Below are 14,138 nucleotides of genomic sequence, written 5' to 3'. Positions count from 1 at the left end.
AGAAGAAAAAAAAAACCCAAATTAGATCTACAAGACATGCAACAATTTCGAGTTACAGATCTAATTTGGAACAACCCACCACAACCACCAGCAACCAGATTAAACCACAACCACCAACAACCAAATCAAACCACAACCATTTCGAAATTACAGATTTAAATTGAATAATTGAACTAAAGCGTAAAGCTAAAGATCCCAAAAACACCAACCTCAAATTTCTGATTAATGAGGAAGCTTGCGAGGAAGGACGACCGACTGACGACAACCGAACAACGACGAGGGAGGACGACGGTGGTAGTGCGGCGGCGGTAGTGGTGGGCGAGACAAGGGAGATCTAAGAGAGAGACGAGAGAAGAGGAGGAGGGGACAAGAAGGAGACGAGGGTGAAGGAAAGAGGAGATCGAAGCGAGAGAAGAGAGAAGGAGACATAAGGAAAGAGCTGTGAGGAGTGAGGAGAGATAAGCTCAAAACGAAAGAAAAAGGGAGGAGAGAGAAGTTGAGGGGGCTAGGGTTTGGTAAAAGGGGTTAATATATAGGGGAACAAAAGGGGTGGATTAAGGCCGGGTTTTTTTCTTTTTTTTAAAAAAAAAAAGCCACCAGTTTGAACCGGTGGGATTAATTTTTTCCCACCGGTTCGAACCGAACCGGTGGCAATACTAATCCCTCAAAATCCCGCCCATTTTTTCCCCTATTTTTGCCACCGGTTTTTGAAAACCGGTGGCCATTGAGCGGTGCCTTTCTGGTTTTTTTCTACTAGTGTGCATATTTCAATTTTTTTGATAGTTTAAACTAAAAAAATCATTAAAAATCATAGAAAAATCGAAAAAATTATTGTGAGATATGGTTGGAAAGCTCTTGAAAAGTTCTATCACTTGAGCTAAAGAACTGGAACTGATTCTGGTTGTAAAGGTTCTTTCATAGGCCATCTTTGGGACGTGGTAAGTAACTCACTACTCTTGATTGAACAACCTTTACATAAACTCTTAATTCATTAGGTCTTTAAACTCACTTTAAGAAATAAATCATCCTTAAAAATATGCTTTAGGCAAGCATATGAATGTATTAATCTTTCATATTTAAAATGCATTAGAAAGAGATGCAATGCAAAATGCAATTACCCCCTCTTTTATAACCTATCACCTCACCAATAGGCTTGGCTTTTTAATGTGGAGTAATGAAAGATTTAGGGCTAATTTAGCACCTAATATCATCATTACCCCTATTGGTAACATCACATGGAAACAAACATATTAGTTAGCATAATAATAATAATTAAGGAAATTAAGAAAAGATTGAAGATAATACCTTGAGCTAGATGTAGCAATTTTTTGGATAACCTCTTTGGTTTATCAAGGATGAAAAGATGATCACTCCTTAGTTAAAATTAAATTAAAGAGTCTAAGTAATTTTTTTGGAGTTTTGATATATTAAAGAAACTAAAGCAAAATGAAGCTAATGAACTTTTTTTTTTTATTATTTTTTATTAGAGAAAATAAACTTGAAAAATAAAGCTAAACTTAAGAAATAAACTTTTTTTTTGGGTTTTAAGTTAGAATAGGAATATTTAAGCAATTAAACTAATATTTTTAACAAAGATAATAACAACAATACTCGAAATATTTTTTTTGTTTTTTTAGTAGGAATTAAAGATAATAACAATACTTAAATAAAAATAGCAACTTAATTATAAGATGCTTTTTAATAAGCTAAATTAGAGAGATTTTTACTAAAATTAAGATTAGAGGAGAATTTTTAGAGAAAATTTTTAGAGAGAAGAGTTGTAAGAATTTTTTTGTGTTTTAAAACTTGAGAATTTGGGGGGGTATTTATAGGTAAATAAAGGGGTTAATTTGTAAATAAAAAAAAATAAATAAGTTAAAAATTCAAGGATTACTTTGATAAATATTAAGATCTTGGTAATAATGAAAATCTTGATATTTAATTCTCTTGTTTTTCATGTAACAAACTTGCTAATATGTTTTGCAACGCTTAAACTGATAAAATAAAGAAAACTGTAATAAAATCAACTCTAATATTCACATAATAAAAAGGTTCTAAAATGCCATGGTATATATATATATATATATAAAATATGTATGACCAAGTCGTGTCATAACTCAAAAAAAAAATAATAATAATAATACTTACATGGTATATAATAAAAGAGCGTCTAAATTTAATTAGTCACTATTATACTTACCAAGGTGTTAAAACAACAATTATAAAAAAATAAAAATAAAAATAAAAAAAAAAGAAAAAGTTAGCTCTGAGATGTCAGCTCTAAAAGATATACAAAGACGTTAGGTTACAATACTAAAAGGGGTGCGCAAAATATCTCAGAGTTAGTAAAAAAAATTAATAAAAGAGAAATAACCCCTACCCTTATTAAACAGTACATACAAATTTACCCAAGAATATTTGAACATACGACAAAACCTTATACATACGAGCATTTCAAATAATAACCCTTACTAAAAAAAAGTGAATCATATAAAATCATAAGATTGACATGGTCAACGTGAAAATACACCATACAATACTAAGTTATACAACATAAATTTAAGGTGGTCAAGAGTAAAATATATTCCCTTAACCGAATGACCTTAAAAAAAAAGTGAACTCTTATTTTACTTTACTCTACTAAAACGCAAACTTATATTTACCATAGTCGTAAAAAACAAAGACAAAAGATACAAAACTAGATCAAAACAACAGGAAAACAAATAAAACTGGAGCCAAATATATGTCGGCAAAATAAAGTTTTCATAACAGAAATTACTATTTGGAATAGTGCCAAATAGTGTTTGCACAGTGTCAAATAGTGCTTGCATAGTAAAATACAGTACATGACGCGTATGGAATCCCGCTATCCCAATTAGCGTCGGATAAATATTGATACAATTGATCCAAACTGAAATTTATTGGACACCACATTCACCGCAGGGGATAAAAAAAGGTAACATTTACTCACCATTGACAATTGCTTATCAAAATTGAAGAAGAAATACACAAACTAGATTGAGTAAACAAATCTGAGAAAGAATAAGGAAAGAAAAAAAAAAGAAAATAATAAACTAAACAACAAAAAGAAAAAAACAAAAAAACGTACATCAAGTAACCAATTTGTCAGAGAAATAAAAACTCAAAAAACATGATCTGTATATCACGTTGCATTCAATATATGATTGCTTCAATATAATTGCTAAAATACGTATTGCACCATTCATTGTACGCGTAATATTAACCATCAAAATCCCACTTACTCACATCCACATATCTATCATGTTAGATAAAATTGGTACAATTGGCCTGAATTGAAATTTATCGGATCCAAAATAGATTAAAGGAATATAAATAGATTAAAAAAAAAGGTGGTATTATCTTAGTCCATAGCTCATAATGGTAAAAAATGCTCATTCAAGAAAGAGAATGTTTGTCATTTCCCTACCTTAGTCGAATATGAGTCTTTAGAGTATTGGACTTTATAGCTTAGGTAAACTGGTCATATATTAGGGTAGTGCACAAAACACAACAAAAATCACTAGATAAAAATAAAAAAGCACTCTAACAGTCTAAGTGAACATATTAATATGCTAACTATACTCTAAAGGGTTAAACAATGCTTGTTTATAAGGAAAATGACATATTCCCCTGGCGAGACAAAAATCATTATACTTTATACTATACGATTATTATACATATACGTATAAAGATACGGTCTAAAATACTTACTTTTACTATAAAAAGAAATTACCCTTATCCAAAATCTCCACTCACCACTTAATTCTTATCTTCTTCCATCTTCCTCCTTACCCGAAAAAATCAAACAAAAACCACCATTAAACTCAACCACCATGTTTCAAGAAAATCAAGTAGATCAGCCTGTCTTTACATTTGAGGAAGACATGAGGATGATAAGGGTGTATTTCATGTACATTGTGGGGCTAGTGGTCCTCCTAATGGCCATATTAATCTACTTGTTAATCCACAAGTAAAAACCCGAAAATTACTTCGGTGGAGTAGGGTAATAATGCATGTAATGTGAGCTTGTACTTCAATATTTTGTAATTTAGTAATTTAGAAGTACAAATTGTAACATGTATTTTGGAAATTATTAATAAAAAAAATCATTATTATTACTCGTTTCGTTTTATGTAATAAAACAAACATTATTAAGTTTATAAAAATAATTAGCAAAATAATAATTATTATTTGCAATAAAAACAATTATTATAGTAAAAAAAAAATATATTATTAGACATAATTAAAAAGGTAGGATCAAAATTTGGTGTCTACATGGGGCGGGTCAAGTAGGAGACCCGCCCCATCCGCGCCCCAGTTGGGTGGGGATGGGTCTCGGTTTGGCGGGTGGTGGGGCGGGGATGGGGATAAAAACCATACTCGCCATGGGTGATGGGGCGGGGGTGTATTTTAATTTGTACCCGCCCCACCTGCCCCACTTCGTACCCGCCCCATCCCCACCTCATACCCACATCTATATATCTTTTAAAGCAAAATTACATACTTTTATGCTATTTATAAAATAATTACGTGAAATACAATAATAATTATAATACTTTGTACAACACTTATATTATAACACAAAAATGTGTTTAGAATGTTTTATTTTATAATTCGTATTAATTATGTAGGATTGTGTATTTGAGATACAGATATTCGGTGAATCTTGGGTGGGGATTAGGTGGGTCTTTGGTGGGGATGGATATCCAAGTGGGGGGTGGGGCGGGGATGGTTTTGGAGTTGTACCCGGTGGGGCGGGGATGAGGATGAAAATTAGACCCGCCGCGGGGATGGGGATGGGGATGGGGATGAAAATATTAGGTGGGGATGGGGATGGGAAGACCAACATCCGCCCCGCCCTGCCCCATTGACATCCCTAGTTGTAGGTAAAATCCGATTTGGGCCTAGTTTAATATTTTGGTCATATATAACTTCCTCATTATTCATCAGAATTGGGCTTATAATATATCGTTGGAAAGGTTTTTTCGAGCTCCATCCAACTACACCATTATTGGACCCATATCATGAACCTAACTAAATTGGACTGGACGTTTTTATAAATAGAGTAGATTTTCAAAAACAGAAAGAAAGTTTTTAAATAAAAACTAACCGCATCACTGGACTTTTCACACTTTCACTTCATTCGATTATCATTTGACATGAAAAGTATTCATCACTGGGTTTGGTTTTGGGGAGACACAATTGGGTGTCTACAATAGCATGTATCATTATGCACATTATGATATTGAGGATAAAAGAGATACGTATAAAACGTATTACGATCCAAATGAATATGATCAAGCTACAAATGATCTTCATGTAATGGAAGTAATGAAGAGCCTTTTCAGTTCGAAAATAGCAACAACCGAATTGCAAGTTTGGAAAATTACATGTCTAATAGAGCTCGTGTTCGTGATGAAGCTATGCATAAAGCCTTGAAGAAAGACTTAACTGAACATATGTGGCTCAAATTCGGTGTTAATAGTAGGCAACATAATATGTGTTAATGGATGTGCAATCGTAATATTAAATTATTGTATTTGTACTTAATCACGGTTCATTGTTATCTTTTAAAGACTATTGTCATTTGATAGAATATGTATTATTTTTATTATTATCGAATTTTGTAAAGTTGCAATTATTGTTTATTTCTTAATTAATGACTAAATACTTACTAATTAAATCTCAAAATGTATTAATATTAAACATAAGTCATTTTATCTAAGGAAAAATTGCCCCCATTAATCCCAACTTTGCCTCATCCGCCAATAATAATAATCCCTACTTTCGATTATTCACCATCACTCCCAACTTTGCCCCCCATTAATTTCTATTGCACCCTCGTTTTAAAGGGTTTCATGAGGGAGAAGGGTTGGTGGTTTAGAGGGCGGGGCGATGCGACGCCAGCGCAGAGGGAAAAGGGTCTAGGCGTGGCCAGGGTTGGAGGCAGGGGCTTGGCTGGCGAGGTGAGCGGCGGAGAGGGTGTTTGGAGCTGCTGGGGTAATTTATTTAATTATTTCATTAATAGTTTTTTTTTATATGTTTTTTTTAATAAAATTTAACTTTTTAAAATTTGTTTATTTTTGGACTAATCAGGTGTCGACACGTGTTATTTAACTTGTTATAACAAGTTAGATGATCGGTTGGGAGTTGGGACCATTAAAAACAAATTCATATTAAAGTTTGGAAAAATAATCGAAAGTTGGAATTATTTTGGACGAATTGAGCAAAATTAGGATTATTCCAATCAATTTTTCCTTAGAAAGACAGAAAAAGAGAATGACAATTAAATTTTACTAAAGAGATATTCTTCTATGTACGATAATATAAAATCATCTCTTCTCTTAACCATTAAGAATAGATACCCTTTATAGTCAATTATTATTATTCTCAAAATTTAAACCTGTCTTGTTTGACCATAGGAATAAAAATACATATTTTGAACACTGGCAAGCAAGTGTATGCTTGGTGGATCTACATCTGCAACCAGGTGACCTTATTTCTAAATATACTTAGTTGATAATTTTGAAATTCCATTTCTCTAAAGTCTAAACTAATAAACCCTCCGATGCGATGTCATCGTCGCGTCGTCCCCCTTACAACATCATCCCAATCCACGACCTCTTAGCCGACCACCCATCTCTCCGGTACCCCGAAGTTCGCGCCGCACAATCCGCTCTTCGAACCACCGGCGACCTCCGCAAACCACCTTACATCCAATGGGACCCACATTACGACCTCCTCGATTGGCTCGGCTTCTTCTTCGGCTTCCAGTCCGACAACATCCGCAACCAAAGGGAACACCTCGTGCTTCACTTGGCCAACTCTCAAATGCGCCTTCAACCTCCTCCCGACAACATCGACTGCCTCGACCATGCTGTTCTCCGCCGCTTCCGCCGTAAGATGTTGAAGAATTATACCCTTTGGTGCGGGTATCTTGGTCGGAGGTCCAGCATCTGGATCGTGGAGAATCGTCGCCGAGATGACGATTTACGCCGGGAATTGTTGTATGTTGCTTTGTATTTGCTTATTTGGGGTGAGTCTGCTAATTTGAGATTTGTTCCTGAATGTTTGTGTTATATATTTCATCATATGGCATTGGAATTGAACAAGATTTTGGAGGATTATATTGATGAGAATACTGGTAGACCTTATATACCTCAAATTACTGGGGAGAATGCTTTTTTGGATCAAATTGTGAAACCCATTTATAATTCCATTAGTAAAGAGGTTGAGAGTAGTGGGAATGGGACGAACCCTCATAGTGCGTGGCGAAATTATGATGATATTAATGAGTATTTTTGGAGTAGGAGGTGTTTTGATAAGTTGAAGTGGCCAATTGATGAATCTAGTACTTTCTTTGTGGTTCAAGGGAGGAAGAGACATGTGGGTAAAACCGGGTTTGTCGAACAACGCTCATTTTGGAATCTGTATCGTAGTTTCGATCGTTTGTGGGTGATGCTGGTCTTGTTCTTGCAAGCGGCGATTATTGTTGCTTGGGAGCAGGAGATTAATGGGAGAGGGTACCCGTGGTCTTCGTTGAGTCATAGGGAAGTTCAAGTAAAGTGTTTGACTGTGTTCTTGACATGGAGTGTGATGAGGTTCCTACAGTCCCTTCTTGATATTGGAATGCAGTATCGATTGGTTTCGAGGGAGACTTTGATGGTTGGAGTTAGGATGTTATTGAAGTGTGTTACTTCTGCTGTGTGGGCGATTGTCTTTGGGACTTTTTATGCAAAGATATGGACGCAAAGGAACAATAATAGGGGATGGTCTGGTGCTGCTGAAAGGCAGATCATTAATTTTCTGCTGGCTGTCGCGGTTTTTGTACTTCCTGAGGTTTTGGCTTTGGTTCTGTTTATCATCCCCTGGGTTCGAAATTTTGTGGAGGAGACGAATTGGAAGATATTTTATATGTTTACTTGGTGGTTTCAGACTAGGATATTTGTGGGTCGTGGACTGAGAGAAGGTCTTGCAGACAATATCAAGTATACTCTGTTCTGGATTTTGGTGCTTGCTTCCAAGTTTGTGTTTAGTTATTTCCTACAGATCAGGCCTATGATTAAACCAACACGTATCCTGGTGAATCTTAAGGGTGTTGAATATGAGTGGTATGAGTTTTTCCGTGGCAGTAACCGATTTGCAGTTGGGCTTTTGTGGCTTCCTGTTGTTTTGATTTACCTGATGGACTTGCAGATATGGTATTCTATCTACTCATCCTTTGTTGGTGCAGCAGTGGGATTGTTTTCTCACCTGGGTGAGATTCGAAACATGCAGCAATTAAGGTTGAGGTTTCAGTTCTTTGCTAGTGCAATTCAATTCAATCTCATGCCTGGGGAGCAGCTGCTGAATTCAAGTGGGATTAAAAACAAATTTAAGGATGCAATCCATCGGTTGAAGCTCAGGTATGGGTTTGGCCGCCCTTACAAAAAACTTGAGTCTAGTCAGGTGGAGGCAAATAAGTTTGCTTGGGTATGGAATGAAGTAATCAGTATTTTCAGAGAAGAGGACATCATAAGTGATAAAGAAGTTGAGTTGCTGGAGCTCCCTCAGAATACTTGGAATGTTAGGGTCATCCGTTGGCCTTGTATACTTCTTTGCAATGAGCTGCTTCTGGCACTTGGTCAGGCAAAAGAGCTGGTTGATGCACCTGATAGGTGGCTTTGGCATAAGATCTGCAAGAATGAGTACCGCCGGTGTGCTGTGATAGAAGCATACGATGCTATAAGGTATTTGCTGCTTGCAATTGTTAAAAAAGGTACTGAAGAACATTCTATCATTATGGTCTTGTTTCAAGAAATTGATCAGGCTATTGAGATTGAGAAATTCACCAAGACATATGATTTGAATGCTCTTCGAAAAATCCATGAGAAACTGAGTGTTCTTGTGAAGATGCTGATCCAACCTAAGAAGGTTGATCTCAGCAAGGTGGTGGATGCATTGCAGGCCCTTTATGAGACTGCCATAAGGGACTTTTATCTAGATCAGAGACCTACCGAACGCCTGAGGGAGGACGGTTTGGCTCCTCGATCTGCTTCTGGAAAGAGCCTGCTTTTTGAGGATGCCATTGAGTTGCCCGGTGAGGATAATGAGTCCTTTTACAGGCAGCTCCGACGTTTGAACATCATTCTTACCTCCAAAGACTCTATGCACAATGTCCCAAAGAATCTTGAGGCAAGACGGAGGATCGCCTTCTTCAGCAATTCCCTATTCATGAATATGCCTCATGCCCCACAGGTGGAGAAAATGCTGTCTTTTAGTGTTCTGACACCTTACTACAGTGAAGAGGTCATGTACAGTAAGGAACAACTACAAAAGGAGAATGAAGATGGAATTTCTACCCTATTTTACTTGCAGACTATATATAAGGATGAGTGGGAGAATTTCATGGAGCGTATGCATCGAGAGGGTCTGACAGATGATAAAGAAGGTTGGGACTGTAAGCTTAGAGACCTTAGGCTTTGGGCGTCCTACAGAGGCCAGACCCTTTCTCGCACTGTTAGGGGGATGATGTATTATTATCGTGCCCTTAAGATGTTAGCTTTCCTGGATTCGGCATCTGAGATGGACATTAAGGAGGGGGCACTTGAGCTTGCTACTGCGAGACAGAGCAGTAGTTTGGGTGGTTTTGGCTCTGCAAGGTTATCATCATTGAGAAGTGGGGGGAGTCTGAGTCGAGCCAGTAGTTCTATTAGTGAACTGTACAAAGGTCATGAGTATGGAACTGCTTTAATGAAATTTACCTACGTGATTGCATGCCAGATATATGGTACACAGAAGGCAGAGAAGAAGCCCCAGGCTGAGGAAATACTGCAGTTATTAAAGCATAATGAAGCCCTTCGTGTTGCTTATGTTGATGAAGTTCCCACAGGAAGGGTTGGCAAAGATTACTACTCTGTTCTTGTAAAGTATGATCAGCAGTTAGAGCAGGAAGTGGAAATCTACCGAATCAAGTTGCCTGGTCCTATCAAGCTTGGAGAAGGCAAGCCGGAAAATCAGAACAGCTCCATTATTTTTACTCGTGGGGATGCTATTCAGACAATTGATATGAATCAAGATAATTATTTCGAGGAGACTCTCAAGATGCGGAATTTGTTGGAAGAATTCAGGTATAAGCATGGTATTCGCAAGCCAACAATTTTAGGTGTCCGTGAACACATATTCACTAGTGGTGTTTCTTCTATTGCTCGGTTCATGTCAGCCCAGGAAATGAGCTTTGTGACCTTGGGCCAACGTGTTCTTGCCAATCCTTTGAAAGTTAGAATGCATTATGGTCATCCTGATGTCTTTGATAGGTTTTGGTTCTTGACTCGTGGAGGAGTTAGTAAAGCATCCAGAGTCATTAATATCAGTGAGGATATATTTGCTGGCTTCAATTGCACACTACGGGGTGGTAATGTCACTCACCATGAATACATTCAGGTAGGCAAGGGAAGGGATGTCGGCCTTAACCAGATATCAATGTTTGAGGCTAAAGTGGCCAGTGGAAATGGTGAGCAGGTTCTCAGCAGAGATGTATATCGTTTGGGTCATAGGTTGGACTTTTTCAGGATGCTGTCCTTCTTCTACACTACAGTTGGTTTCTTTTTCAATACAATGATGGTAGTTTTGACCGTTTATGCATTTTTGTGGGGCCGCCTATACTTGGCTCTAAGTGGGATTGAGGCTTCTATTGAGGCGGACTCTACTAATAGCAATGCAGCACTTGGCACGATATTGAATCAGCAGTTCATCATCCAGATAGGTCTGTTTACAGCTCTTCCGATGATTGTCGAAAATTCTCTAGAGCTTGGATTTCTCAATTCTATCTGGGACTTCATTACCATGCAGCTACAACTTTCTTCTGTTTTCTTCACATTCTCAATGGGCACCCGTACCCACTACTTCGGCAGGACAATTTTACATGGAGGTGCCAAATATCGCGCTACTGGACGTGGCTTTGTTGTGCAGCACAAGAGTTTTGCTGAAAATTACCGACTGTATTCCCGCAGCCATTTTGTGAAAGCAATTGAACTGGGGCTGATACTCACAGTGTATGCTGGATTCAGCCCTGCAGCAAAAGGCACATTTGTGTACATTGCTCTGACTATCTCAAGTTGGTTCTTGGTGATATCATGGTTACTGGCTCCCTTTCTGTTCAATCCTTCAGGTTTTGACTGGTTAAAAACTGTGAATGACTTTAGTGATTTCATGAACTGGGTCTGGTATAGCGGTGGAGTTTTTGTGAAGTCTGAGCAGAGCTGGGAGGCTTGGTGGAATGAGGAGCAGGATCATCTGAGAACAACTGGTTTATGGGGGAAGCTTCTGGAGGTGATACTGGATCTCCGATTCTTCTTTTTCCAGTTTGGGATTGTATATCAGCTGGGTATAGCTGCTGGAAGTAAAAGTATTCTTGTTTATTTGCTGTCGTGGATATATGTCTTTGCTGCTATTGGAGTGTTTGTACTAATATCGTATGCTCGATATAAGTATTCTGCTAAAGATCATATCTACTACCGTCTCATCCAGTTCCTGGTTATTGTCTTGATTATTCTTGTGATAGTGGTGTTGCTGAAGTTCACTAGTCTGGAAATTGTTGACCTGTTTACAAGTTTCTTGGCATTTATTCCAACTGGCTGGGGTATTATTTCTATTGCCCTTGTGCTTCGAGGATTTATACGGAAAACTGTGCTTTGGAGGGTTATTATGGCCATGGCTCGTCTGTATGACATCATGTTTGGTGTGATTGTTATGACTCCTCTTGCATTTCTCTCTTGGATGCCCGGTTTCCAGTCAATGCAGACAAGAATCTTATTTAATGAAGCGTTCAGTAGAGGTCTACGGATCTTCCAGATTCTAACAAATAAGAAGGCATAGAGATTCCTGACTTGAGAAAGGTATGATCAGAATTTTGATGTAGATTGATTTTTTTATCTTTTCACTACATTGAAATGTAGATAAACACAACTATTGGTGATCCAACAAATATTATTAGAACAAAAATGCATTGGATAAAACTGATATTGAAATTTCCAGCAAATACAGTCCCCCAGAAAATGAGGGTCGGACCTTGTTGAACATGAAGAATGAATATTGTAATGAACCAAAAGTCTTAGAGGCTAAAGAACTTACAGTTATTCTTACCCTGTCCATTGTCAACTTCATTTGTACACTTTGTTAACAAATTTGATAGTTGAGATTATTTTTGTATATATGTGTGGTTGGGTTTATTGTTGCTGGACTGCCAAATTGCCAATAGTTGGATAAGCATGTGTTAAATTCCTATGAACGTATAAATAGTAATAAGATAAATGAAAATATGCATCTCTTTTCTTTTGTTGAATATTCTCAATCAATTTTTTAATCAAGATAATTCTTACTCCCCTAATCCCTAAATAATAGGTTACATATCAGTAATCATGTTCAAGGAATTGTGTTAATATGCTGCAACTATCTTAAACATTTGAAATTATACATCCCTACCGAATCAATGTAGTCTTTCTTTTGAATTCATTATCATGGTTGGTATGGACATGTCAAACTTTTGACTAGTATATTTTTGATGTCATGCTCTAGTCCTTAGGGTTTTCGCCCTTTTAAAGTACTCAATTCTCTTATTCCACCTTGATTGTCCTTTACTACAATGCATTCCACTTTGCTGGTCTGTTTGATATTTACACTTAAGGATGTACTATTTTATTTATGTAACCAACCATTTGTGTTTTATGTAAGAAATTGATTAAGAAAAACCAGAGTTGGTTGTTTTCGAATTTATGTAATTTTGGTTATGACTAATACAGTGGAATGGGGGGAACTTTTTAATATGTGCTTGGTGTCTGTAATTATGAAATTAGATGTATCTGATTGGAAGTATGTGACCTTGATGCTCGCTGATGAAGCAAAAGGCCAATTATTTGGATTAATGTATTAAGTATTTTGATTCTGCCTGAGCTTCTGATTTGAGCTCTCTTTTTTCTTTGTTGATGCAGGTTTTGCACAGGCGTTATCATTGGAAATTTATTGAAGAGTTGAAGGTGGGAAGTTATATTTCTCAGTTTTGTGTAGTGTGAGGTGTTCTGTTGTGCTGTAATTAGTCCGATTGTCCTTCTGTCTTGTAACTTTAAGGGTGGAAACTATCTTTAGTTTACAATTTCTTTACCTGCTTGCTCTTTGGTTCTGCTTGAGTAGGAGGATAGATTCTAGTTTTGCTTGCACATTGTATCTAGCCGTTTGTTAAATTCTTTATCACCATTCTTTTAGAAGTACAGTCATGAATTTATTAAGCACGACTTGGTCTTGTGTTCTTAGCTTTTATGGTCTGTTCATAGCTTCAACCTTGAAACGTGCAATACTGCAGCAGCAGAATTCAGCCAATTAAGTTTTCTTTCTTTTTCTTTATCCTCTTGCTGTTGTACATTGGGGCTTATGGCTTGTCTGATGATTGTTGTAAGCGTTAGACAGATTGGTTACTTGTACTAAATGTACTCCCGACGTTTTCTTTTGGTAATACTCCGTACCCATTTACTATTAAGGAGAGTTGAGTGTGTATAAGAAAGATTGATGAAGTGAGAAGAGGGTAGAGAATGGGTGTATAACGAAATGAAGTAGAAATTGATGCATAAAATGTATCTCAAAATTACCTATGTTCATATTATTATTATTTTTTTTTTGTTATACAATATGACATTTGAAACGAGTTGCTCCCTTGCTCACTCGGCTTCAGGTGTATTTATTGATGGCAAATGCACTTTAATTGAGGTAAGAATTTTTGGACCTACACTGAATTTATTGGTCGTCAAATGAGTAGAGAGCATAAGAGCAACTCCAATAATTATAGCGAGGGACTTTAAAAATAAACATATATATGTACGTATACATATATATATACAAATGTATAATTTTAAATGCAACTCCAATAGTTAGCTAGGAACTTGCTTGTAATTTTAAATAATTTTTAGGTACTGGCTTGGTCATTGGAGTTAGAAAATGCAATTAACTTGGCCAATTTAATTAGCTTTGTCAAGCTAACTTGCTTGGAAAAAAGACTTGCCAAAATAGAATAAAAAAAAATTGAAATATAAAATAATTAATTAAGGAATTGGGGTTTAATTTAATGAAAAAATACATTTAATAATCCC

General features: G+C 36.6%; 1 protein-coding gene and 1 non-coding gene across 2 annotated transcripts; both read left to right on the top strand.

Moving 5' to 3' along the window:
• The first annotated feature begins 6,576 nt into the window (after nucleotides 1-6,576).
• On the top strand, nucleotides 6,577-13,286 carry LOC145604641 (callose synthase 12-like). The gene is made up of 2 exons (XM_081660547.1): nucleotides 6,577-11,897; nucleotides 12,990-13,286. The coding sequence occupies exon 1, from the start codon at nucleotides 6,595-6,597 to the stop codon at nucleotides 11,875-11,877; it is 5,283 nt and encodes a 1,760-aa protein (XP_081516673.1). The 5' UTR covers nucleotides 6,577-6,594; the 3' UTR covers nucleotides 11,878-11,897; nucleotides 12,990-13,286.
• On the top strand, nucleotides 9,518-9,598 carry LOC145606479 (small nucleolar RNA J33). The gene has a single exon (XR_014105345.1). It is a non-coding gene; the product is annotated as a small nucleolar RNA J33 (small nucleolar RNA).
• Nucleotides 13,287-14,138: the final 852 nt, after the last annotated feature.

The sequence above is a fragment of the Chenopodium album genome, chromosome 22 (assembly GCF_948465745.1).
Source record: "Chenopodium album chromosome 22, dcCheAlbu1.1, whole genome shotgun sequence".
Taxonomy (NCBI): Eukaryota; Viridiplantae; Streptophyta; class Magnoliopsida; order Caryophyllales; family Amaranthaceae; genus Chenopodium; species Chenopodium album.
The sequence above is the reverse complement of the archived record's forward strand: the minus strand, read 5'-3'. Positions and strand labels throughout refer to the sequence as shown.

Bases quoted from the DNA above. Each gene is read 5' to 3' on its own strand.
- LOC145604641 (XM_081660547.1), top strand. From the start codon at position 6,595: ATGTCATCGTCGCGTCGTCCCCCTTACAACATCATCCCAATCCACGAC.